Genomic DNA, 26,363 nt, shown 5'->3' on the forward strand with positions numbered 1-26,363 from the left:
TTGGCAGAGGCCTTGAAGAAGACATTATCATAATTTGCCTTAGATCAATTAGTCGTCCAGAGGAGGAGGTGTGACATAACGGACGATAGAGCATTATGGGGTTGGGGGGCACTTATTCCTTGGGAAAAACAAGCGCTGTTGAGTGGCAGTCGGAGGCGTCAGATTTAATTAACCTTTAGTGGTTGGCGCCCTGACGTTGGCTCTCCTTTTCAAGGGGGAGGGTGCGGGATGCAGAGAGGCTTCAGGCTTGGTGCGGAGCTGACAGGTCCCAGAACTCCGGATGGGGAGGGGGGGGTTGCTCACTGGCGATGGCCCTCGGAGGTGGCATGTGGCGGGAGGCGGGCTGTCGAACACGGGCCGCGGGGCCGTGTCACCGGGCCCCGCCCCCGCCGCGCTACTCCTTGACGGGGCCGAAAGGTCCCCTTGTACCTGGCGGCCCCTTGGAGACGCTGCCGCCCGAGGTGCCAATTAGCGTCAGAGCCGGGTGACGACTAACCCTAACGTGGGGGTGGCCAGGGAGCACGGACAGGGCTGTCTCAGGATGTTCCATCGTGGGCTAAAGGGTCCCGGAGGCCCACATGGGGCAGGCCAGTGTCCATTTGTACTGTTTGTCTGCCCACCCCTGGGCCGTGAAGCTTCCGAAAAGGATGGGTGCATCACAGGAAACCAAACCGTAACACTCCATGTCAAAAGAAATCAAAGGCTCCCCCTCCCCTTTCATTTTTGCTGGAGTCGGAAGACGTTTCTGGCAATTACTATCACATGCGGCTCAGCTGAGTCGTTCCGTAGGAATTCTTGGGGCTGTTAATAATAAGAAATGCATTTTTTAAACATTGAAATGTAACGATTTGCTCAGGCTGTAGTATCGAAGCAATTTTAATTATCCATTTCAGTTTCAGTCTTTTGGTTTGATCATGCCTCAGAACTACGTACATGGGTTCTTCCTTTCGTTGTGTTTGAGGGTTTAAGGATAAGGCATTAAGGTTCGTGCTTAGAGCTTATAGTGGGCTTTAAAATTGAGGTTAGGGGTTAGGCTTTAGTGTTAGGTGTTAGGGTTTTTGCGGAGATTTACAAATTGAACGTCCAGTCAGCACGCGATCATTTCATCAGCGATTTTACGCAGAAGAGGGCATGCTGAAGCATGGTGAGTGTTGCAGTTTCAGATCCATACAATACAGAGTCAAACCCAAAATCATGGGCAGCACCATGTGATAAGATGTCTGGGCCAGAGGCCCGTGGCCCCGTTCCGCACCAAAGGTGGACGACGTCAAGATTGTGCCTGGGATGATTAACCACCCTGATGCTGGGATCTGGAGCGTAGTGGGCCGGTCTGGAGCTGATCTGGGACCAGTTAATATGTGGCTGCTTTCACGGCAGCAATACGACATATATTGACAGTCTCGGGTTATATATGTGTATAAATTCATATGCAGTCTTGGTGTCTCTATGGCGCTGCGCGTCTGGTGATGTCATTTTTGTGGCCATACTTGAATACATTAGGACGACAAGACGGTTTGATTATTCATAACTGCTAACTGCGGGATGTAAAACTCACGAGCCATTTGCTAGCGCATTTTCATAATTGTGCCCCTAACCTTTGTGCCTTTGGGAGCCGATCACAGACTTTACAGTAGCGTCCGACACCTGCTGCTCCAAGCACAAGCTGCCGATTTAACTTTTTTTCTTTTCAAGTGTCTTGACAGCTGTCAAAGCCTCTAATCCCCACGCACAGTGCTTTTTCTTCATGTGTTTGTGCATGCGCCCCCCCCAAAAAAAAATAAAAATCTGATGCCTGTCAAAATAAGTCACCCCCCACACTGTGTCCTGTATCTGAAAAAAAAAGGTCTTGGTGGGTAATGGTTAGATATTGACACGTGTGCTTCGTCGCTGCCCTTCTTGTGCATTCGGCAATGAGTTTGTCCAGAACAGATGAACATACATGCAGTGCAAAACAAACAGAAAAGATGGCACACTTAGATACTGTTGATTTCAGATATAGGAAAGAAGGTGGATAAATGAGAGAGGAGTATTCTAGGTGAGGTGGGCTGTTAAGGGTGGAGTGGAGAGGCCAAGCTGAAGGATGTTCCACAATTAAGTCTGTTTCTCATTTTGTGTTGTTTTTCAAATCCTAGGTTCGCTGAGCCCAAGGTCAGGAGAACAAACAGGCAACAGTCTACTTGCGGCACCCACGTTTACTTCTCCCACCCCCAGCCCCACGCTCCTCCCTCCTCCACCCAGAAGTCACCAGAAGCGGAATGAACACCTGGAGCTGTGGAACGCAGAGCTGCAGGAATTACGTGCGTGTTAAACAGCGTCAAGCCTGAAGGTGTGCTGAAGTTTCTTAGTTGTGGAGGAGTTTCTCGAGGAAATGCTCTGACACCCCCCCCCCCCGGACCCCCCAACAAAATCACCTGCTTTGACCTACCCATCTAACACTGGAGGCACCAGAAACAATCCCTTCTAGTGTTTGGGAGTTGATTACATTTGGAAGTAGACTGTGTTTTTTTTTTAAATAGTGGTGGTAAACCAAACAAGGGACCCTGGTATTGAACATGACTCATGGGGAAGAGCTTGGCTCTGAGATGCACCAGGATTCAGCTGTACTAACTTATCTGGAAGGTTTACTAATGCATCAGGTTGCCGGTGGTGCCACAGCTACAGGAAGGTTGGAAGCTGGGCACAGCAACCAACAGCAGGGCAACAAGGCAGCCGGAAGCTACCGGCTCCCAAGCCATGACTCCAGCGAAGAGCAGGAAAGAACAGTGCCTCTCGGAGGACCCACGCATCTCAAGAAGGCGAGGCTGCTTTGCTCGGAGCCCCGGAGTGAACCCAGAGGCCATAGGCCGACTGCTCCTGTGCTGGATTTGAACGGACAAGGCAGCAACACCCGAGCCGACGCTCTGGACGGTTCCCCAAAGTGCAAGGGGGAGAGCACCTTGCTGGCGTCGCTGCTCCAGTCTTTCAGCAACCGGCTTCAGAACGTTGTGCTGTCGCAGCAGATCGTGCAGAGCCTAAAGCATCAGGAGTGCGAGCGGGTCAACAGGAACACCCAGGAGCAGCGCACGGAGGAGGAAGAGGCGGTGCCAGCATCCCCACAGTGTTACGGGGTGGCCTCTAGCCGTCTCAAGGGCTTGATGAAGAAGAACAAGATGCAGAACCACAACAGTGTGCCTTATCGCCGTCGCACAAGTCAGGAGAGGCTCTCAGAGTCACCCCAGGTACCACAAGGCGGCACCCAGCCGGCCAGCTCTGATCCCATCTCCTGCGCAGCGCGCCTCAAGGCAGTGGCAAACCTGGTGAACATCAGGTCCAGTCCCGCCACCTCCCCTAAGCCCAACATGGCCTGCAGTCAGCTGGCCTTGCTGCTCTCCAGCGAGGCTCATCTGCAGCAGTACTCTCGAGACCATGCCTTAAAAGCACAATTATCTGGGAGGTCAGCCAGCCAGAGGCTTGCCGCCATGGCAACGCAGCAGACGCAGGATAAGAAGCAAGCTGATGCGGGGCAGGCTCAGATGGGCCCAGACATGGTAAGCTCCTTACGGGCCAAAAATGGAGCGCAACCCCAACCCACGATAGGCCCAGGTAAACGGAGTCCCACCCTCACTCCGGGACGGAGCAAAGTGACCACTTCCCCCATGCATCCTTTCAAGGATAGACGTCCCTTCGACAGGCACGTCCACAGGCCTGCGCAGAACTGTAGCAGCTTGCTCCTGCAACTCCTGAACAACCACAACACGCAGAGCCAGGTCAACGGACAGGGTCACCTGCGGGAAGACTACAGCATGTTCCCTGGTCATTGCTCCCCGCTGTTGTCGGATAGCGAGTACTCCAACGCGGAGAACAGCCTGCCAAAAGACAGCAGCGACGCAGAAAGTTCCAGCTCCAGCTGCTCTCCTATTGACCTCTCCGTGAGGAGCAAGGACACTGGGCCGGCTCTAGGCCCATCTTCGTCCTCTTTGGACAAGCTCACCGAATCGCTGATAAACACGTGGAAGCCCGAGCCCCCCCGGCCTAAGTTGGCTGAACCTCGTGAACTTGAGTCTAATGTAGCTGTAAAACCCCATCACAAGGTTACCTTATTGCAGTTACTTCTGGACCACAAAAAGAATGACAAAAGTCCTCTTAATTCAGATATGCGGAGTGTAAGCCCCAAGACTAGCAATTCGGCTGCAAGCAAACTGACACCTATAGCTAGGTGTGAGGAAACCAGGACACAGAGTCCCCAGGGTGGATTGACAGGTAGAAACTTTCAAGATGTGCCCACATTCTGTCATGGTAGAGACTCCAGTGGTAGTGTGTCTCCATACAATCTGTACACATCCCCTCATGCCCAGTCCATCCCATTAGATCTTTGCAAATCAAAATCCTTCACAAGAGAAGGCGGTTCCCATGAACCTGCTTTCAGTGCCAGCAAACTACTACAAAATTTGGCCCAGTGTGGATTACAAAAGTCAGTCTCTTCTCCCCCGTTGAGGGCTCCCGTGCCCCCAAGCAAAATGCAGGCTCACGAACTGAATCTCGACAAGCCCGTAACATTGCTGGAAAGGCTCAACAGCCCGGTGCTGCGGAACAAGACGCCAGTTTCCGAGGCACCCCTCGCGGACTATGCGAAGGCCCCACTCATTTGCAAGCCATCTCCACCCGTGTCCGAGGTCGAGAACCTCCTTGAGAGGAGGACGGTTTTGCAGCTGCTTCTGGGAACAGCCTCCAGCAAAGAGAGACAGACCGGCCACAGGGATAGGCCGGTGGTAAGGACTGACCATGTAGAAAAGCAGGCCAACAAGTCAGAGAGTTGCTGTAGCTCAAATGGGCTTCTGTTGGATTTCAAGATTAAGAGTGAGCTGGGAGAGGAGGGTGGCCGGTCTGACAGTGATGAAGCAGCAGAGCGCTGCAATAACAAGGAGAGGGAGCGTGATGGCTGCAGCCCTCCTTCAATCCTCAACCTGGACGTGAAGCCAGAGCCATTCTCCCCAGATGTTGCCCACAGGGACGGCCTTCTTAGCCAGCTTTTAAAGCAGCACACGAGAGCCTATCAGGCTACTGTACCCACAGACTTGCACGTGATTGGCATGAAGGAAGAGCAGCAGGAGCACCGGGGACCGGCCGTCCCGAAGAAGCGAAAGTTCTTCCTGGAAGTTCATGACCGCCTCAACGGCGTGCCATGCACAGACCTCAGCAGGGGCGAGACCCCAAAGGAAAGCACAGATCAGCACCCTGGGGTACCCAGGGGTCGCAAGGTCAGGAAGATTGTGAGCCTGTCACAGCCAGACACTCCAGTCAGACGTCCCATCAGCGAGTCTCCACCAAGGGACTCTGGGGGCTTCAACGTGCTGAAGCAGCTACTTTTGTCTGATAACTGTTTGAAGGATCTCTCTCAGTCCCGGAGTACCACCAGCCCTCTTCAGGCCAACTGCAAAGCCAACGGAAGCACCCCCAGTGAGTGTGGACCTAACCGCGAGCTTGCTGGCTCACGGGTGAATGCTAGCCCACTGGGTTTGGGAGCTGTCGAGTTCAGCTCCACAGCCACACTCGCAGCAAGTGACAGGTCCTCAGGCTCCCCTTGGGGAAATCATACCATCAGGCAGGACTCCCTCAGATCGAACCTTCTCCCTCTCAGACGGGACTCTGAGGGCCCCATCCAGTGGGCCGGCGGCGGGGATGAGAAGCGGGACTCCCGGCCCGACTCCCCGCGGCTGACTAAAACCAACCCCATCTTGTATTATATGCTCCAGAAAGGAAACACCCAACTTGGCCAAGGAAGGAAGGAGCTGTGCACTGAACCGACACCATGCAGGATGCAGGTGAAAGTCAAGGAGGAGCCCCTGGCTGACATTGAGGTCGATGACCATGGCATGTCCTTGAAACGCCTCTCGCAGCTGCGCAATGAGAGCCAGGACAGTAACCCTGAATGCTTCAACGGGTCCCCCAAGAAGGTCTAGTCTACCACAAGATTAAAAAGACTAAAAAGCTCATACCAGAATTGAAAAGTTCCCTTTTTGGTCTGTTTTGCTTACTTTACTACTTTGTGTTGTTTATTTAAAGTTTGTGAGAAAGAAACAAAGGAAGAAAAAAACATACAAGGATAATACATTCAATACTAATAGGTAACATAATGACAAAATGGTAATAATCCAAAGCATCCTTTTTTAATGATATTCTGAATCTAAATAATTTATCTTTGAAGTCATTTATGAATATTTTCACTATGCATAATTTTAAACATAGGTTTTATTGGAACATAGACTATTAAAGTAAGCGATTAAGACAAGCGCTTAACTCACGGGTACCCAATTTGTCGAGCTTAATGCAAATGCGCTGCGCAGAGGTGAGGATTGTCCTGGTTCCTCAACGTGCAGCAGGGAAGGTCATTGAAACAGTCTCATTTAAGTATTGCAGTTATTTAAGAAAAAATAGCTAGGGCCATAGTAATATTCAAGTTCTCAGTCCGACATTTTAATTTGCTTTCCTTCGGTGTCGTATGACTTTATTTTCATCCTTCTCCAGCCCCTTGCTGCAGACATCTTCGCAAGTCCTGCCCCCCCCCCCCCCCCCCCCCCCCCCCCCCCCCCAGGCCTCTATAGTCACATGTGCGCCTGACCAGTTTCAGGATGACAGGGTGTTTCTGTGGCATTTTTGGTGAATTGGGTTGCTGATATTCGGTGTTGGTGTTTTTATGTGCGGTTCAGCTTGAGTTTTGAATCTCTCCACGGTCGTTTTACCCAAAACTAGGACAGGTATGTTGCCACAAATTGCCCCCCTCCCCCCCCCCATGCAAAATGGCACTATCTAGAGCCGTCGGGGAGGGGGGCAAATTGAAATCCAGACCAGCCTCCTGAGTCAGGGAATCAATTTTGTGTTACATTTCGCGGCAGTTTCTTTATTGGTGATGAAACTGTCTGTATGCTTTGAGATATGTCCTAGAGTCAGGGTATGTTATGAGACAGTCATGTATTAGTGTTATGATCTTTTGCATTTTTATTTATTTTTTCTTCATTGTAAATCTTGTGGTCCATCTGCACACCTTATGGCATGTAAGAGTGCCCAGTCTAATACAATTTGAGAAGTACAGATTCGATATGCGCTTGGTCATATTTGAATTCATTTTGACTATTGGTTGTCTGACGAAAAAGTACAGAAATGCTGCGTGATTTTTCATCAGTGAAAAATGGGAAATTGACCCATGAGTCAGTAACTCTCCCGAGTTTAAATTTCACCCCCTGATTCATCTGCATTCACATAAAGTTACTCCAATGCTGTCCTCCTTGCGTGACATCCCATCTATATAAAACCTGCAAACTGCACCATGAGTTCAGGTGCGCTGACGTGTCAGCTGCCAAAAGCCGCATGAAAGCCGGGAACTTCTTGAGCAGTTGAACTTGGGAATCTAGTAAAGGGTTTTCAGTGTCTTTTTATCCTTTGCAGTTCTGCCGACTGGGTGGAAACAAATTTTAGGACATTTACAATTTCTTTGGACGTCTGTGTGCTACTCATTCTCATTGCAGGTCATCACTCTTGTAGCAGTTTTTTTCAAGTCTTAAATGTGATGTGTAAATATATATATATATTTTCCTCTCAATATCACTTACATTGGGTTAGGAATGAAGAGTGGATTAAAATGTACTCGTGTAAATAGTACTTTCACTATGAAAGATAGCTATTTTGTATGGTTCAAGAGAGAGACAATGTAATAGTTTTCAATTCCCTGAAGCTGATGTAAATTGTGTAATAATGTACATAACCTGAGAGAAGATGAGTTGTTTTTTTGTTCCTTTTACTCTTTTGCATGTCTCTCTGTTGTAAGCTTATGATAATCTTTGTTCTGCAAATCGTTGTGTTATGTCTGCTCTACACTGCTGCCTGTTGCATGCAGAGGCATGGGAAGTACCTATGTATTAATACTGGATGTGGAGAAATATAAAGTCTTAAAATAGGTCTTTTAATGTTGAGCACTCGTCACATAAAATGTGAACAGTCAGTCGACAAAATTATAAACTGAGAAGCAACTAAACATTTACTAATGTGCATTATGTATCTTGTTTTTCCATTGTTTTTGAACTGGTGTAAAACCAGACCAGTTTACACAGTACTTGCAGTGCAGTGCTGACAGTGTCACGGACAGCATGTCCGACTGTACTGTTGTTTCCTATTAGGCTTTAAAGACATTTTGTCCACGCTGCCCATCTTCTCTCCATGTGAAGAGCTGAAGCCTATTTTTTTTTTTTATTCTCATTTTCAGTGTTTACTTGCACAGATTTTAAATAAAGTACTAAAATGCACAATTTGAATAAATAATATTGACTCATTTAAATTTTTTCCCCTATTCTGTGTTAGGTATCATTTATCATGTAACATTATTGCATTGTATTCACTGTTGAGATGTTATTTGTGTTATTGAAACTAGGACCAACAGCCTATATTGCATCTTGAATGACTGTGATATGTTTGCGGAGAAAAGGAAGGGACAGGTCTAAAGTGTTTCGTAATTATTAATTCCAGTGTTTTTGCTTTTCTGTCCATCAAACAACTATTTATGCCGTAAAGGGCCATTGTGTGTCTTAAGCTTATCCTGGGAAGCTCACTGTACAGGACTCCCTGGGTATGTACACACACACACACATACACACGTGCAGGCACACAGACACACACACGCACGCACACACACACACATGCGCAGGCACACACACTCACGCACACACACACACATGCGCAGGCACACACACTCACGCACACACACACACATGCGCAGGCACACACACTCACGCACACACACACATGCGCAGGCACACAGACACACACACTCACGCACACACGTGCAGGCACACACACACACAGGCACGCACACGTTTTGTATTTATATCTTTGTGGGGACTCACCATTCATTTCTATGGGGAAAAACTCTAATCCTAAGTATGACAACCTTAACGGTTACCCAGCCGTAACCTTAAGCCTAAGTGACTAAACAAAATACACGACTTTGGTTAAGCATTTGTAGTTTTTTGATGAATAAATCTTTAGCGAATTGTTTCTCCTTGTGGGGACTGGAAAAAAAAAATGTCCCTCCAAGGTCAAAATAACAGGTTTTATGGGGGACGTTTGGTCCCCACGATGTAAGATACACACATAGACTATTGTGATTTTAGAGACACCAATTTTCTTGACTTTGGAGGAACTTGAGTTACCTGGAAGGACATGCAGCATGCAGTCCACGGGGGTGATATGTAAACTGCCGGCCACTGAGGGGCGATGTCACCGTTCCACCAGTGCTAACAGTCAGTCACCCAGTCAGTTTAAAACTGAGTGCCTGACAGTGTTTTATCTTTGGGTTGTTTACCATGTCTGTGATGTGTTGGCTACCCATCCTGGGTTATTCCCTGTCCTGCACCGGGAGCTTCCGGGACAGGTTCCGGACCTCCGTGACCCTGCATAGGACAAGTGGGAATAGAAAATGGATGGATGGATGGATGTTTGCTGTTTGTGCTTTGTTTCTATGTGTACAACACCACATTTTTTCATGAGGCTGCTTTCCGGACCTTGAACCCTGAGTTTCAGCCTTGATTTCTACCATTCCGTAGTGGCACCAGGGGTACCCAGAATCCCGTGCAGTCGTGGTCATCTTCTGCTTCCTGGAAATGCCCTGTAAGTCCATGTCCTCCATACGCCTGTGCAGCATTCAAGTCACCACAGGAAATGCAGTTTTCCAAAGAATGAAGAAGAAGCTAAATAAGCGTGGAAAAAAATCTGAACCAAAGTTTGGAGATTGTTGTCTCAGAAAATGGAGCCCATGTGGGATTCTGCTGAGCTGCTTTCACTACTCATCGATGTTTCTTAGAATGTGGAGCGCGATCGTTTTAACGATGACCCCATATCGCACACAGCTAGCCGTTTAGACATCACTTGCAGAGGACAATGGGCATATTTCAGTTTTCTTAGCCTGTTAACTGGTCACGTTCCTTTCTGTCCTTTTTTCTTGGGGAGGAAAGCTTACCTCCCTCCACCCCCGGCCAGTTCTACTCTTCCTGTGTCACCAGGACACCTTGGCCTCGATGGCGTCAAAGCAGGGACGAGGCAGAAGGTCACCAGCGGGTTTTGGCGGTGGTACTGCACTGTAACTGGTGTGCCGCACATGCATCTAGGCGCGTAAACGTCAAGGTTTGATGTAGCCCCCCCCCCCCCCAACGATCCATTTCATAGATTTGCGTCATCTGTGGTGATACTTGAAGCGGCAAAGGCGAAACTCTTTCATGTTCTTTCATAATGACAGGGCCGGGAAAATAATGTTCCTGCCAGCAGTCCTCAGATACGCTCCAGTGTGTTATAGACTGGGACGCGAGTATACGCTCCCTCGCATTTCAAGTGAGGAGGAATCGTATGGTGCTTTCCCCCCCCCCCCATTGCCACATCACCTCCTTATTTTCCCCTAAAGCCTACATCAGTGTTTTCCAGCACCAGGAAGAAAATACAAAACTGGAGGAAGAGAGGTTGTTTTTTTTTTTCCCTTGCGAAAATTCGTTTGTTCCTGTGCAGCCGAGTATGTTATAGATAACTGATTCTGAGTGTGATCTGTCGTGGGGATTTATGAAGCTTACGGCCCAGAAGTGGGTCATTTTTTATTTTTTTTTGGATGTGTCCCTCCCATGTCCGTTTTGTGTGTGCGTCTGTGTCTGTGTGTGTTTTTGTGTGGATGAAGTTTATATTACATAGTGGGAAGGAAATAGTGGGAACCAAATGTCCCTCACAATGTAATTAAAAGCTTGTTTTTTTGACAAAGATCTGCGAATGCAAATCAAAAAACTAAAAATCTGAAAAGTCTCATTTTTTGTTTGGTTATTTATGGTTAAAGTGGGGGCTGGGTGGGGCCTACGGTCGTCATTTTGGGATTACAGTTTTCCCACATAGTTGTCCCCACAAAGATATAATTACAATCCTGTGTGTGTGTGTGTGTAACAGCAAATAGTATGTATTTGCAGACCTTTCTTTCTATATTTGTACGGTACGGGCAGCAGCAGCAGGCACTGTGGTTAATGACATGGCTTTGGCAGTAGATGCCCTGCTGTAGTACTGTTGAGCAAAGTACTTAACCTGAATTCCTCCAGTAAAATATCAGACTTTGTAAATGGGTTAGAAAAAAGTTATTTCAGAACTTTGAAAGTGTTGACTAAGCAATAAAAAAAAAGACATTTGTACCTTGTCTCTGGTTTCGAATTTAGTAGGCATTAGAATTCAGAGTGTGTCTCGGCCCTGAATTATTCTCTGTTATCCCACTCACTTGAATATAGCTGCCAGTTATTTCTCGTACTTTGAACTCTATAAATGCCTCGGAGAGCGGCGGGGGCAAGATGTAAGGCTCAATTTCAGGAAAAAAACAAAAATAACATACCGTTGGTCGAAAACAATTATGTTGCCTTTGTGTTTCGGCGGCTCTTCATGCTGTGATAATTCTTGGCTTGGAGTGTATTTCGTTAAATGAAAACGACGTTGTGTATAAACGTTGTGTATCTTTAAAAACTGAGAAAAGGGGGGATCGAAATTTCTATTATGATATCAAAGGATTAAAAGAGAGGTCTAGGTACAATGTTATTTTTCTAAACAAATGGCCTATTAATTTACCAAAATATATTAATATAGTCTATCTGAAGCAACATTAGACAGATAGAGGCCCGCCAGTGTGCCACACTGCAAGTTTTTGGCCTGCAAGCGGAAACTGAAAGACCCAGAGGAAACACACACAGCGCAGGAAGAACATTCACACTGCTGACACACGACACAGGTGGGAGTTAAACCCACAACCCTGGCGATGAGAGACCACTGCTTACTGGGCCACCGTGTCCAGCAGAATTCACTAGCATTAATAAATGTAATTCACTTCCCTGTTTGCAACGGTCCCACACGGCGGTGATATGAGCAGATGTGCACTGTTATATCTGCTGTTACTGTCCTGCAACAAACATGCAAACCAACTTGTGAGTTTCTAATAGCCCTAGTGCCTGCGCAGGAAATTATCTGCAAATCAGGCATTGCCCACCCCCCCTGTTTGCATCGCAGCTGGACCCCCGCACCCAAACAGATCATCCCCTTTGTAAGTTGTTCCTTAGTCCACTCTTTATTCACCTTAGCGCCCACATTTTAATGCTAGCATTATGACCTGAGAATGAAGTTTACTTAATTCTTTATTTACATTGTTAAGGGAACTGACCTGACCATTGCTAATATGCTTAAAAATTAAATTTATATGAGGGGAAAAAAAATCCATAAATAATGGATTTGTACTGTAATGCATAATAAATGTATAACCTCATCCATTGGGTACTTGCAGGACTATATTTAAAATTGAGACACGTGTGTGGTGGTAACTGAATTTGGCTTTTCCCTTTAAAAAAATGATAACAATTTGAATTAATTTTAATATTTTTTTGCAGCTCGCAGACCCGTCATCTGCATTAATCTCTGCCGGCCCTTTAAATGTCGCTAACAGCACTGGCGGTGCTCATGAATAGCTAACCTTGGTCGTGTCACAACAGCCGGCTTTAATGCACGGATATCTGGGAGTTCAAAAGCGGAGCAGAGGTTAAGCGCTTAGTTGTTTGGCTGTAGGGCCTGGCGAACGGCAGAACAGTGAAGTTTTGTCTGCCGTGGGGGTGATGAGGGTAGAGGATGGGGGGGGGGGGGTACATGTGGCACTGTACACACTCCCCCTTCGACTTCCTCTTTGTTTGATCTTGTGGCGATTACCCTCCCTACCCTCGCTTAAACTTCACGTAACCCCTTGTCTCTCTGTGAACTCTTCCGCCTGTACGTGCTCATCAAGCTTGAACTGCCGCTAACCCCTCTCCATCTCTAGCTGCAAGAAGGGGAATGGAATTAAACAAAATAAGTCAGGGGTTTAATCCGAGGTTAAGTTTTCAGCCGCACAATTATCTGTTTGTCTGAAATTACGGACGCCTGGAACCTTTGATAGCCCAGGCCCCGCACTGGCGGCCATGAACTTTGTATGAAGACAAAGGGTCACCATCAATTCACAGAGAGAGAGAGAGAAAAAAAAAGCAATCAGAGGTCAAATCTTTAAAAAATGGAATGCTTGACATCAGTTAAGAAAAAATTGCTTTGGCATGATTTCAAGAAGAATCTATTGCACTGTCCTCCAAGATGATAGACAGAGGGTAGATTGCCAACTGAATCCAATCTAATTTATTTACTGTCAAAAAGCAGTTATATTAATCTCTCTCCACAATCTCAACGGTGTCACGGGCTTTGTGGTAGGAGAAAGGGAGCAAAACCTGTCAGTTGTCTCTCTCGGCTGTCCTGCCCCCGTGGACGTAGAGATTTCGGTTTGCAGGGCGGCGAACTTACAGGTGCAGGCAAGCATATCCTGGACGGGCTGCGTCGCTCAGATGAGAAGAGCCGCTCCTTTGTAACTATCACCTTTCCCTGATCTGTCGTTGGCTCATCGAGGTAGGCACGGTGGAATTTGACACATGCAAATTCAAGATGTGGCCGTATGAATCCATCTAGGAACACCCCATTGAAGGAACTGCTTTAATCTTCGCTGAAAATGTTATTAGCCAAACAGCTATCACGTGAAGGAGGGTCACCTCAGATATCGTCACTGACCTCCAGTGCAGCCATAATTACATAGGGGCAACTTTAGTCAACGTAGGAATAACCTTAGACATCACTTCTGTTTTTAGCGTTTCACCGATTTACGCATTTTCGGAAAAGGGTTTAAATAACATCCTGCACTTTCTCTTCCTCATCGGACCCTCTGCTGGCAATGTTTATATTAAGCTGGGCCAGCATCACACGCGAACCCGAAGAGGCGGAATCAGACATGAGAGAGCGATGCCCGGATGAGAAGACGAAATAAAACAAGACAGGACAGCATGTTCGAGGAGCATCAGCAAAATGCCAGAGATCCACCAAGGGTCCACCATCTGGAGATGAAACTTTTAAAGCTAACATCCATCACAGTCATTATAATCCATATTGCGATGCCTTATTTTGTATACATACACCTGCCTGTCATCTCTCTGACATAATACATGTGTGTAACTTTGCATACTGTATCCATTACCTTGTTTTATGGCTACATGTATATTACTTTTATGTAGATAGTGCTTATTGGAAATGTTGCAAACAATATTTGTTTCACTTATAATGATGATGCAAGGTTCGTCATATTTCAAATAGATAATTTAATGGCATTTAATGCATAAAATCCAGCTAGACTAGTCAAATGGAATTTCCTGACTGATCTACAGCATGTTGTCCATTTCTGTACTTCATCGTGAAAAGATTTTTCAAGCATTACAGCTATTTGCCTACCTAAACGAGATTCTCGTAGATTCTGAAATTTAAACTCCCCTAATTCAAATTGAACAAAAAATATCGAGGGGATCACTTTCCACAGAGACTGTGAGGGACTAGTTTAGCCTCTGGTGCCTTCTTCAGTCATTGTGCAAAAACCCCCTTCAGATGTAGCTCTTGAGAAGAACATGACCTCTTCCCAGGGGTTGCAGACTCCGTCTGTGGGTCACGCCGCTCCGACCTCTACAGCCCAGTAATTTTCCGTGGATCAAGTGTTACACCTCTGCTTTCAACCAACTTCAGCTATGCATATCTTCAAAGCCAAAACATAATTACGGCAAGGAAAGGCATGATTACCTTTTGCTAATAACCTTTTTAGAGAAAAAAAAATCTCTTGACCTTTTAAACTCCTTCTGAGGCACAGAAAGTGCTTTTGGGTTCCGCTGCTTTTGCAGGGTTCCGCCCTGCTACTGTAGTTTGCTTTCCGCAGTGGGGGGTCATATATGCAGTTAACGTGATTTTTTTTTATTAAAGTTTTCCAAAGCAATAGACCTCAAGGTCATTAACTTTTTTCGGCGGCGAACCGAGAACGTGCTTGGATTTAAATTATTTTATTTAAAAAAGGAATCTTCTTGGCTTTCTACAAAAATACTTCAAAAGGACGGTAGTTAGCTAGAGCTGTGGAGCACTGCCAGCTCCTCTCAGAACCAACCAAGGACACCGAGGTCGCATGGAGGTCGTGGCTGACTAAATCTACTTAATGTCAAAACAATGCGCTGTGGGAAGGATTTCAAAGTGCAGCATGGGGGGAAAAAAAACCAACAATGTCAGCATTCATCACGGCACTGTTAGTCCTGTTCCTTACATTTGGCTGCCTACTCCCTGTGATGCTACCTCCCCCGACGTGAAACAGCAGTCAGGTTCATCCTCTCCGAGTGGGCAAAGGAGATTTAATAGTGAAATACAAAACATGCGCACAGAAAATGCACGCGGTTTGGCGCGCCGTGACTTGTAGAGGTGCCCCTTGGGGTCTGCTGTCACTGAAGTCCAGCGTTCTTGCCCATCCTATCACTTTCAGCATTAACCTGGCAGGCGGGTCAACCCCAGGCATCGTTTGGGTCGGAGGTGCTGCTGCGGATTTAGCGACCCGACAAAGGGAGATTTTTCACATGTGTATGTTACACATCCCGCTGAATACCTGCATTTTCATCTTAACAATCATAAACTTTTTGGGCATTTATGTGTACAGCTGTAATAGCTTCTTCTCCGTCTTTAGTTACTGCAATGCTATAAAAATCATCTTATTTACTTGATATGCATGTTCAATTATTCAGACGGCTTTGATTTAATATACTGTGCTCGAGTGTTAATTATTTAAGAATATGTCAAGAATTTGAAATATGGCCATTAAAACATTTTCTGCCATTCCATGGACTAATACAATGTGCAAAATGATGTGCAAAATGTGCCTTAGTGTGTTTATAAATTAATGTGTTTTGCAAACTGGTTTTACAACAGAGGATATCTATCATTTTAATACTGCTGTATACTCTTTTGTTTGGTCTGGGATGATCTTCAGTTTAGCTTTGTAACTCTTTTTTTATATAGTAATGTGTATTTTAATAGTATTGCATATGCTTAAAAGAGAAATATGGGCCATAGTTATCTGTGACACTTAAACTGACATAAAATTGTGTTTGTGTCTTAATTGGCATAGTCCACTAGATGGATGTTTTTCTCTGAAACAGAGAAGTACTATTTGTTGTCTAAAATTCGAATGATCATTCAGGTTACGAAGCAAACAAACAAACAAATAAGCAGCTGTTTTTTTTCATGAATTTGTTAATGACACTTTAAGAATAGTTCACTCTTTTCAATCACTGATCAGAAACATGAAAATATCTTTGCTGTCGAAATAACAGTGGACTGTATTCCCAAACCAAAATACGGACTTAACTACCCCTTCACAAAACATTAGACCCGTGGTTCACTTCTCTTCCAGTCAATTCCACAATCTGATTTGTTGTTAGATCTAAAATAATAATAATAATAATAATAATAATGATGATGATGATGATGATGATGATGATGATGAATGGGGGTGTCAGACAGAGGTCTAGAAAAACTATGTTGTCAAATTAAAGAACAACGATTCAGCGTTAGACTGCACAGTATATCATCGATTTAGTGTGAACTACTGCCACCAAATGGGTGAATAAAGAAACGAATTAACAGATTCAGCAAATGAATGCTACGTGAACCTCAACTGGGATTTATTCATCCATGTTCTGATCGCTAGTTCTGGTCAGGGTCCAATGTAGCACAGGCCACAATGCTCCCAGGATGACACGATCACACAGTCACATAGGCTACTACAGGTTACTGGGAGACGTCAGTTAGACTTTAGGCCTTTTTTTTTGGACCACGGCAGGAAAGAGCCGAACCGCTGGCTCGGTAGGCAGTACCAGTCGAAGCGCATGTGACGCCCTTGGCAAAGTGGCTGGCTAAGTGGGCGCCCCACACAGAAGATAGCGCCCTAGGCGGGCACCTATTTATTCATGTTTACGTATTTGCATATTTCTCTATTAGGCGACATATTTTTCTACATTCATATGTGAATTTAAGACAGGTTACGACACAAAAGAGCACCCATTCTGCATTTTGACAGCATATTTTAAACCCATTAAAACCTGTAAATCCAAAAATACTGATATGGAATCGCATTATCGACTTTCCAACATTTTCAGAACATTTTCCTTCAAAAAGTATTTATATTTTCAAGTACATGTTTATAATTTGATGTATAAATTTAAGATATACGTCAATTTATATACCATGAAATTATTTTAGGTGGTTCCTTTAGTTATGAGGTGAAAGACATATCAGATTTTTTTCCGCATTTTTCTTTGTGCTTTTGGACTCTGAAATCAAAGTCCAAGTCGTGATTCTTAGCGTTATCCGTTAAACATTGATAAGTCAGTTGTATTGACCATGCGCGTATCTACCAGCGACGCTGTAGAATGTTGTTTGGCGCCACCTACTGGATTGGATATTGAAAGCGCGACGTGTTTTTAACAACCATTTTGTATCGAGCGTAAGTATTCATTTTCCAATATTGTACTGCATATTTAACGCAAAAGAATTAGCAACACATGTAGTCGGTCGTCAGATGTAGGCATATTTATTGCATTGATTCGATATGAGTTTTAACACGCACATCTGAATAGTTTATGACCAGGGTTGCCAACTTTGCTCAGCTGGCTGGAGTGAAATTTTCTATTTGAGACAAGTCTGCACGCGTATTTGCGTGTATGTAAGAGTTTTATTGCCTTGTAAACAGTCTGTAGGATTTGCAACCTTCCCCAAAGCTTTTGATGTTGCTAATTTTAGGTTTGTAATGGAATGATATAGATTTGCTGTAAGATTTCTTGCGTGAGCGTTCGTGTGTGACGTTAAACTCACTGACAAATACGTTTAAGAGTTTGTCAGGAGCAAGTTCTTGCAAATACAGTAAAGCAGTTTTTTACTTAGTAGAATGTTTAAGTTTGAGAATTTGACCAGTTCTTGCTTTTGTTTCCAGCTGTAGAGACGCGGAATGACATCATCAGTTCACGAAAATGTTCAGGTATTGGCTTTTCCTTCCTTTTGCATTCCTCCCCTTTTCATCTTGTGAATCCTTATGACTGGCTGCGTCTTATCTGTACAGAAATACTACGGCGCTCGCCTGGAAACTTCCAGGGATCTTCAAACCAACGCCGCCTGCGCGCTGCCTTCTCGCTGCCTGCCCAGAGGCGCCGTGGAAGCGCTCAAACTGGTCCATCCCGAAGTGTGCAAGAAGTACGCACTAACGACGATACACAATCAAAACTTTTACATGCAGATTTGACTAAGCAGCTGAATTTTAATATTGCGAAGCTTGTTAGTATTTATACATTCTAAGGCCTTTTGCGCAGTAGTTGTCTAGTCAATACAAGTCAAGACGATAGGTGATGCTTAAATTGTAAAATAAGCTCTTTCCTTAGGTATTTTGGTTGTGGCCCAGTGATTCCTGAAAAGCTACAGGGCTGTAAGGTTCTTGACTTGGGCAGTGGGTCTGGTCGGGATTGTTACATTCTCAGTAAACTGGTTGGGAAGGACGGTCTTGTCATTGGTATCGACATGACAGAGGAATTGGTATGTAAAGCATTACAGCCTTTCTTCCGACACATTTTTATTTTAAATATTAATAGGTTTGCCGATGCTTTACTCTACCTTCCCATTTTTAACACTGGAGTGGTGTAGTGTTAAAGTGTGTTAAGTCACTACCTTCTGAGACGTAACCTTGACATCCATCTGATTAAAATTGCTACATGTAAATGCAGAGTCGTCATGGTGCGTGAGTGAATTCTGCTCACCACAGAGGGAATTAACCTTTTTTTTTTGATAAATCAGGGCTTCATTTATGTTCTTCCTTTTATCTGTTAGATTGCAGTGTCACAAAAGTACGTCCAGTACCACCAGGAACAGTTCGGCTATGACCAGCCGAATACCGTCTTTGTCCAAGGGTACATGGAGAAACTGCGTGAAGCGGGAATACAGAGTGACGCTTTGGATGTCCTGGTGTAAGTGTGCGGCCGTGTTACACTCACACACTTACAGTGTGGTTTGTGGGTGCTGCAGTAAAGCACTGGATTATTCATGTGACACTGCCTTGGATGTTCCAGAGAAGAGAACTATTTTGTGAGGATTTTTGCAGGACCACTGTGTCTATTTATCCACACACACATACACACACATACATATTTACACATGCACTCGCATATATTTTAAAGGTAAGGTTCAATTTAAGATTTTATTTAAATGTCTTTGTTATAAAAATATAATAGCAGAGGGTGGAAATATGTGACAAAAATGAATTCATATATTATTCTATAAAAATATATATTTAAAAAAATGTAATTCCACAATAACATGCTTCATAAGCTCACAATGTTTATTTCAGGTCAAACTGTGTGATATGTTTGTGCCCAGACAAAAAAGCTATATTCACAGAAGCGCATAGGGTGCTTAAGGTAAATGACTCATATTATTGGCATGTCTTGTTATTTATACTGTTAGTTGTAATAACAGCAACATAGGAAATAATTGAATTCTGAGTGAGCCCTTGTGTCCTTTTGTTTTGATTGGGAATAGGTTTCTTGAATACAACCCTAAATAGCTTCCCTCTAGTGGCTGTCTGAGGAATCGTCAGATGATCGTTGTGTTTTTCAAATCAATGTTATCGAGTAAGGTCAGGTGTATGTGAATGGAAAATTATTGTTATTGATTTGATGTACAGTGGCGGCCAAAATTCTTAGAACGCCTGACAGCTCTGAAAATATTGACCTTTTTGCCTCCAAAACATGATTTCATTTCATAATGTTCATGAAATATGCAGATGGTTGCGCTGAGTACAACAACTATCAGATGAAAGGAGTCCTACTGTTTTCATCCACTTTTAACTTTAATATTTGGTGTGTCCACCTTTTACAGCAATTACAGCAGCACATCTCGCTGGCATAGTGTCAATACATTTCCTGAGAACTTCAGCACTAATGTTATCCCATCTCTTCTGTAACTCAAGCCAAAGGCTTTCATTTGAATGTACAATAAATCTGTCCAGTTTATTTTCCAACTCGCCCCAAACATGCTCAGTGGTGTTGAGGTCCGGTCTTTGAACGGGCCAGTCCATCAGTTTCAGTGTTCCAGCAGATTCCTTCTGTCACAGGTAGTTCCGGCAAAAGTTAGAAGAATGTTTAGGGTCACTGTCCTCTTGGAAAATGAATCCAGACCCAATAAGATGACTCCCCGATGTTACTCCATGCCTCACTCGAATGTTGTGGTATACTTTATTATCCATGATGCCTTCAATTTTTTCTAAATCACCTGTTCCTGAGGCTGAATTGGCACCCCATGCCATAATACTACCCCCTCCTTGTTTAACTGTTGACAAGAGACACTCCTTTTTATATCCCCCCCCCCCCTCCGTCGAACATAGACTCTTTGCATGTTGCCAAAGAGTCCACAACACTATACCAATCTTCCTTTGTTCATTTCTTGTGTTCTTTGGCAAATTTCAGACCTTTCTATTTCTCTCTCTCAGTAGTGGTTTATTTGCTGCTATGCTAACAACAAGTCCCCCTTCTCCCAGTCTCCGACACACGGTTCTTGAGGACACTGACGCACCATTAGTCACTGTGGTGTTGATCTCGTCACGCAGTTCTCGTGAGGTCTTTCCTCGGTCCTTAAGACCTGAGAATTTTGAGATGCTTCACTTGTCTGTCTGAACGTTTCTTTTCCCCACCTCTTCCCTCTCGGTTCTGGTGTTGGGGGCACCATGGCGGTCAAAAGTGTACTTTACAGTGCTTGGACTGCATCTCAGGTCTTCGGCTATGTGGCAGTAACTCCAGCCAGCATCAAAAAGGGCCTTTATTCCAACCCGTTACTCACTCTTTAGCTCCTTCTCGACCTTCGCCATGTTCAAAGAAGAGCAACATGTGCTTCAGGACTCCTTCTAGAGCCTTTAAATTTATACCGATTGGTGGTTTGGCCTCAGTGACAAACCCCGATGTTTCCAATCACTTAATGGGCGGGACAGACCTTGTACATTCAAAAGAATCACTCAGCTGTGCACTAAGACTCCTGCATCAGCATCAGTTTGACCTGTGATCACACCTGACAGTGATTACACAAGTAATTTGGCTTCTTCCGTGAAGGAACATGATTGTGTGACATTGACAGTGAAATAAGTCCAGCTTGTTTTTTGTAAGGAACATGACCTACATTTCCTTATGGTGGCTCCATTCTATTCTTTGTAGAGGATAATGATGACTCTGTAGATATTTCGTTTGCTTTATGGGTATTGTAATGGCCGATTAAACAAAAACAACGGAAACCTCTTAAATATGCCAAGGGTTCTCATAATTTTGGCTACCATTGTATAAAGACAAACCCAAAGCAGATAGCGGAAAATGTAAATGAAAGTGGTTACATTTTGTCAAATGCTGTTTTGCCATAACTTTTCAGTATCGTGTGTTATTAAAATGTCTATTTCTAAATAATCAAAGTATGCTACTTAAAAACTGACAAGGGATATATATTGCAGGAGGGAGGTGAATTTTACTTCAGTGACATGTACTCTAGTGAAGTCGTTCCTGAACACCTAAAACAAGATCCAGTGTTATGGGGTAAATATGTGAGTTTAAGTAAAGTTACAACAGAAAAGAGCATAATATTTATATATGTGTGTGTGGACTTCATATACTTTCTAATATAGATTTAGAGTTAATAGTAGCAGCAGGTGAGTGTACTTCACCGGCAAAATGGCTACTTCTTTTCAGAGGTGGAGATTTCCAGTCCAGAAAGTACAAATCCAGACCAAGATTTTGTTTCAACCAGCCAGCTGAGTCCTCTGTGTCTGTGACTCTTTATGCTCCATTGGTTGGTTGAAACAAAATCTTGGCCTGGATTTGTACTTTCTAGACCTGAAATCTCTACCTCTGCTTGTTTTGCAACAGTTACTTTTCACAAGAAAATGTAAATTAAAAGCCCGCTAGCTTCATTATTGAGGTTATTTAGCTGAATGCCTTCAGGACTTATAGGCTGCATACAGCCCCATCTCTGCGTGCACAGACTTTGAATGATTGTTAATGGCTTACATTAACCGCATCTTCGTAGTGCATTTATATTGCATTCATAGAACATTCATAAGCAGCATGTAAGTATACCTTAAAATTGTAACATACCTTAACAAATGTGATTTACATTAATAGCAAACATTAGATGATAATAACAAACATTATAATCGCAATGTATGTTAAATCTGTTAAGGTATGTTAGGATGTTTTTCAAGATTCAAGATTATTTATTTGTCACATACGTGTTATGCAGTGAAATGTGTTACGTAAGTTGCTTCCGGACAGAAAAAGAAGGAAGAGTAGGAAGAGCCAGCAAAAAAGATTTAAAAATTAAAAATAAAAAAAGATTAATAGGCTAAGGCAATCAGGAGGAAAAATAGACAAGAGTTTAGGGGCTGGACTGTGATACATGTGGGTTATTGTGCCTGGGCAATACTGCTTATGAATGTTCTATGAATGCATTATAAAGGCATTATGAAGGTGCAGTTCATGTATTATAGTACGACTTGCCTGTTTTTTGTGGGTTTTCTCTCATACTCAGTAGGCAAGTAGTTCAGTTGACCAGGGTAGAACTCAACCTGGATGAATGATTTCCGAAAATGGGTGGATCATTCGTTTTGTTGTACGCTGTGTCCTGCCAGGGGAGGGGATGGGAGGCTCCCTCTACTGGCGGGACTTTATTTCTTTGGCGCAGGAAATTGGGTTCAGCACCCCTTACCTCGTCAGCGCCAGTCATATCATCATACATGACAGTGAACTCCTCAGAAAGGCAGGTAATGGCACGTTTCTAATACATGTGTGGCCATATTCGTATTTATACAGCTCTGGGAAAAAATAAGGGACCACAGCAACAGTTTTTGTTTCACTTCTCAATTTATGACTATGCTTGTGTATAATATATATATATATATATATTTGCAAATTCCAGCCTGGCTTTTCCCTGTTTCTCATTATTGAAGGGATTCTTCCTTGCTTTGTGGGACTACAGTCCTGTTTCTAGCCTGTTATGAACTGTGCTAGCCGTGCACTTCACACCACTTAATGTTTCCCATTCGTTTTGAAGGTCACTTGAGGTCATCCTCTCATACGGGAAGCACTGTTGGATAGGTTGACGGTCATCTCTGGCATTAGGAAGTCACTTCCGCCCTCTACCTGCCTGGTTTTTCATTGTTCCCAGTGTCTCCGGCTTCACCTTATTCTTGTGTACTGCTGTCTTAGAGCCTGGAAGCAGCCTGTCTCACAGTGTAGCCTTCTGCCAGCAGAAACAGGATTAAACCAGGATTTAAGAATGCAGATATGAAGTGGTCTTTTATTTTTTCCAGACCCATGTATAAGAACAAAGGAGTGAAAAATAATATACAGTTGTATTCTCCATATACCTTTTTGTATGGAATTTGCTGTCCACAGCCCTCTTGACAACCTTCCTCTCTCCTGTCTCTGTAACGTTCTGTGACCAGGCGACATCAGCTATGCATCTGGAACTTATCGTCTGTTCAAATTGCCCAAAACGCTAACAAACCAGTATGCAGTAGTGACATACAAGGGGACTGTACTTGACCACCCGGATGAGCTTGAGTTTGATGTCCTGCACACTTTTAAGGTATGTGATTCAGGCACGTTTCTGGACAGCAGGTAGCATTGGGGTTTAGAGCAAGGACCAGAAGGTTGATGTGTAAAGTCTGTATAGTAATACCATGTATGGCTGTGTATGGTTCATAACTCAAATTCATTCATTAAAACGTCCAGATGTATAAATGGGGAAAAGTAGTGTGATTGTCCACAATTCTTGTTGTTTGAACTAGATTGAAAAAGATATTAAAAGCATAAAACAGACCCTGTACATTGGTTTCCTAATGCAATAAATGATCAGTGTCGTCTTTGAGAGCTGCTGTCGAAAGCCCATCAAACACCGAGACTCTCCATCGCTCCCCTAACCCCAGACTGGCGTGCCGGTCCACGTGGATGCAGAGATGGCCGAGGTTCTCCAGCAGTCTCGTTTTTCTCAGGATTTCTGTTTCCAAAGCTCGGACTTGCCAGCCACCGTCACGGACTCCACCAATCAGGTAGCAGCTGGTTTTGGGGGCCTTTCCACAACTGAGCGGGTTTGTCCGTTTCGATGAAAACAGCAACCGTAACTGCTGAGTGGAAATTTAGAACATTTCATACACTGCCAGTCAAAAGTTATCACGCACACTGAGATTTTTTACATTTGCATGTTACTCACTTAACATTCACTAAAAATACACACTCAGTATTCTTTGTTAACAAATAAATAAACTGTATGTTCACCATTTGAGTACCTTTATTAGCAAGAAAGTGTCGTATCTCTTGATTCATCAAAGTAACCTCCTCTAGCAGTTATAACAACAGAGAAAATAATTCTTTCCACAAGGAACATTAAATACTGCTCTGTTTCAGTGGATGTAACGGTTAGCTAATGCATTTAAAGTTAAAGGACAGCCTAGAATTTGACTACGCCATCGACACACAACCGGTTAACATGCACTGTTGCATCCTCTTTCCATGTTATAAAGGAAACTTATTTCACTTATATTTCATCTATAGTTGTTCACTCAACTGTCCAGTGCTTAACAAGAATAAAAAAATCTGCAGTTTATAAAATAACTGGAAAAGTATTATATACCCAAGGTGTGCAAAAAGTTTTGACTAGTAGTGTATAAACTAGAAAAAAACCTCAGAGAGCAGTTAAACCATTTAATGTGGTCCACTTGTTATCGATGGAATTTCCGCTAAAGTCGTTTCAGCTTTTCACATATCTAGCACCTATACAGAAACCTACTGCGATACATCCAAGGTAGAGTGAATAACATGGTAATGGTTCGGACCATTTTTTTTTTTCCTCACTCGCCAGCCAATAAGGCATCAGAATCATTCTCCTGTGTCCTGCATCCCACGTCGCACCGGTGGCTGTGCTCGTGACCCGCGCCTACGCGCCAGTATATCGCACATTCTGTCCCACGCGCTTACTCAGTGTGGGCCATCGGGTTACATGCCTCATTCCACACCTCGGCCCCCTCACCAGTCCTGTTTTTGTAGAGAACAAAAAAAAACAAAGCAACAACACCCAGTAGAGGAGTAGACGTTTGTTGGGGAAGATTGCTGTTTTTTTTTTCTTTTTTCAGACGACCGCTCGCCTCCCATTTCAGCATTGCCAGCTCAGCCCTTTCCTGTTGGCGGACAGACTGGGGTCAGCTGTGACACAGTGCTCCAAGACCCGCTGTGAGGCGGGCTGCGAGGTGGGGGCCGGCGGTGTCCGCGATGTGACGGGGGTGACCTGCAGCAATGGGGAATGAAAGCCGATTATTATTTTACATTTCATACCGCTGTCACAGCATTACTCCCCCATCCCCTTCGAAAAAACTTCAGCTTACCCTGTGTGGACCACTCTGTTTTATGCACCAGTTTAAGAAAATGCTGTAATCATATTCATAACCGTATGAATGGATGGTGAATCTGTATCAAGCAGAATAAGAACATGACTAATATGGTATAATTTAAAGTTTTATATGTTAGAGAAAGGAATGCAGGTTTTAAGTCTCTTATTCACATGCAAACTGTTGAAACGTTGGTGAAAATACTAGAGACATTTACATTAGTGTTTCTGTTAATATGACGGGTGTCAAAGGGCAGTATTATGTTGACTAATTACTCTTATTAATTGTGATTGAAACAGAAGAGGTTTTTACTACCAAGCATTTGTAATAGGAAGGAAATTAGCAAAAAAAGGTTTTCATTAAATTCTCACATTCAAGTGTTGTTGCTGTGCTCTCAGTAATTTATGTCCATTTAAGAATGTTGGTTCCTGATGTCCTGGTGCCATGTCCACATTTTTCCCCTCCTGCTCCCTTGCTCCTCACATTTCTGTGTTTGGCATCTGACAGATTTGTAATGAGGAAACACTGGAGGCCGTATTTCTGACATACTTTTCTGACAGAGCTGCCAGCTACGGTTAACCGTGCAGCACAACGGCGAGCTGATTGGCGGGCTAGTGTAACACTCAGTACAGCCACGCGCCATTAGGGGGTGCTCGTGCAGCAGTTAATGTACCGTCGCGCGCCAAAGCTCTTCTGCCTGGAAGATGAGTGTCCATCACTACAGAAATACTGAGTTTAGCTGCAATTTGTGAATCACGGGAGTTGGGGGTGGGGGGTTCACTAAAATTGTACATATATATTTTTAAACCATGCTATGAGAGCTTTATAGGTTTAGCTAAAATAAATATATTAACAGCTTAAATTATAAAATTTTCATATACGTATACAATTAAAAATGACTGAAAAGCGCTTTCAGCTACTCTAGATGACCAAATAATTTCATCAATTAAAGATTAGTCTGTAGAGCAGATACCCAGCTTTCTAAGTAACATGCAATTGGAAGTGCTGTCAG

The 26,363-nt window shown here is 44.0% G+C and overlaps 2 protein-coding genes across 6 annotated transcripts in view; both read left to right on the forward strand.

Annotated features, from left to right (window-relative positions):
• Positions 1 to 8,292, forward strand: part of nrip1a (nuclear receptor interacting protein 1a) — a 69,602-nt gene extending 61,310 nt beyond the window's left edge. For all 3 annotated transcript variants that reach the window (XM_048981350.1, XM_048981351.1, XM_048981349.1), the window contains one exon: positions 2,133 to 8,292. In XM_048981350.1, coding sequence (XP_048837307.1) covers positions 2,553 to 5,939 — 3,387 coding nt within the window. In that variant the 5' untranslated portion in view covers positions 2,133 to 2,552 and the 3' untranslated portion in view covers positions 5,940 to 8,292. The remainder of the gene's footprint in view (positions 1 to 2,132) is intronic.
• An 8,986-nt stretch (positions 8,293 to 17,278) lies between these two features.
• On the forward strand, positions 17,279 to 25,728 carry zgc:153372 (uncharacterized protein LOC767695 homolog). 3 transcript variants are annotated; one of them, XM_048981391.1, is made up of 11 exons: positions 17,279 to 17,395; positions 17,882 to 17,926; positions 18,008 to 18,138; positions 18,324 to 18,474; positions 18,766 to 18,902; positions 19,283 to 19,352; positions 21,425 to 21,506; positions 22,598 to 22,729; positions 23,414 to 23,556; positions 23,897 to 24,019; positions 25,100 to 25,728. In XM_048981391.1, exons 2-11 carry the CDS (start codon positions 17,897 to 17,899, stop codon positions 25,268 to 25,270), a joined length of 1,170 nt encoding a protein of 389 aa, XP_048837348.1. In that variant the 5' UTR covers positions 17,279 to 17,395; positions 17,882 to 17,896; the 3' UTR covers positions 25,271 to 25,728. The 3 variants fall into 3 exon arrangements, with proteins under 3 accessions (XP_048837348.1, XP_048837350.1, XP_048837349.1); XM_048981393.1 differs by lacking the exon at positions 17,279 to 17,395 and adding an exon at positions 17,419 to 17,691; XM_048981392.1 differs by lacking the exon at positions 17,279 to 17,395 and adding an exon at positions 17,419 to 17,610.
• Positions 25,729 to 26,363: the final 635 nt, after the last annotated feature.

The sequence above is a fragment of the Brienomyrus brachyistius genome, chromosome 17 (genome assembly GCF_023856365.1).
Source record: "Brienomyrus brachyistius isolate T26 chromosome 17, BBRACH_0.4, whole genome shotgun sequence".
NCBI lineage: Eukaryota > Metazoa > Chordata > Actinopteri > Osteoglossiformes > Mormyridae > Brienomyrus > Brienomyrus brachyistius.

Excerpts from the sequence above, each read along its gene's own strand:
- zgc:153372 (XM_048981391.1), top strand. The coding sequence starts at position 17,897 with ATGACATCATCAGTTCACGAAAATGTTCAG. Across the intron at positions 18,139-18,323 it reads CATCCCGAAGTGTGCAAGAA|GTATTTTGGTTGTGGCCCAG; the intron begins GTACGCACTAAC and ends CTCTTTCCTTAG. Across the intron at positions 21,507-22,597 it reads ACAAGATCCAGTGTTATGGG|GGGAGGGGATGGGAGGCTCC; the intron begins GTAAATATGTGA and ends GTGTCCTGCCAG.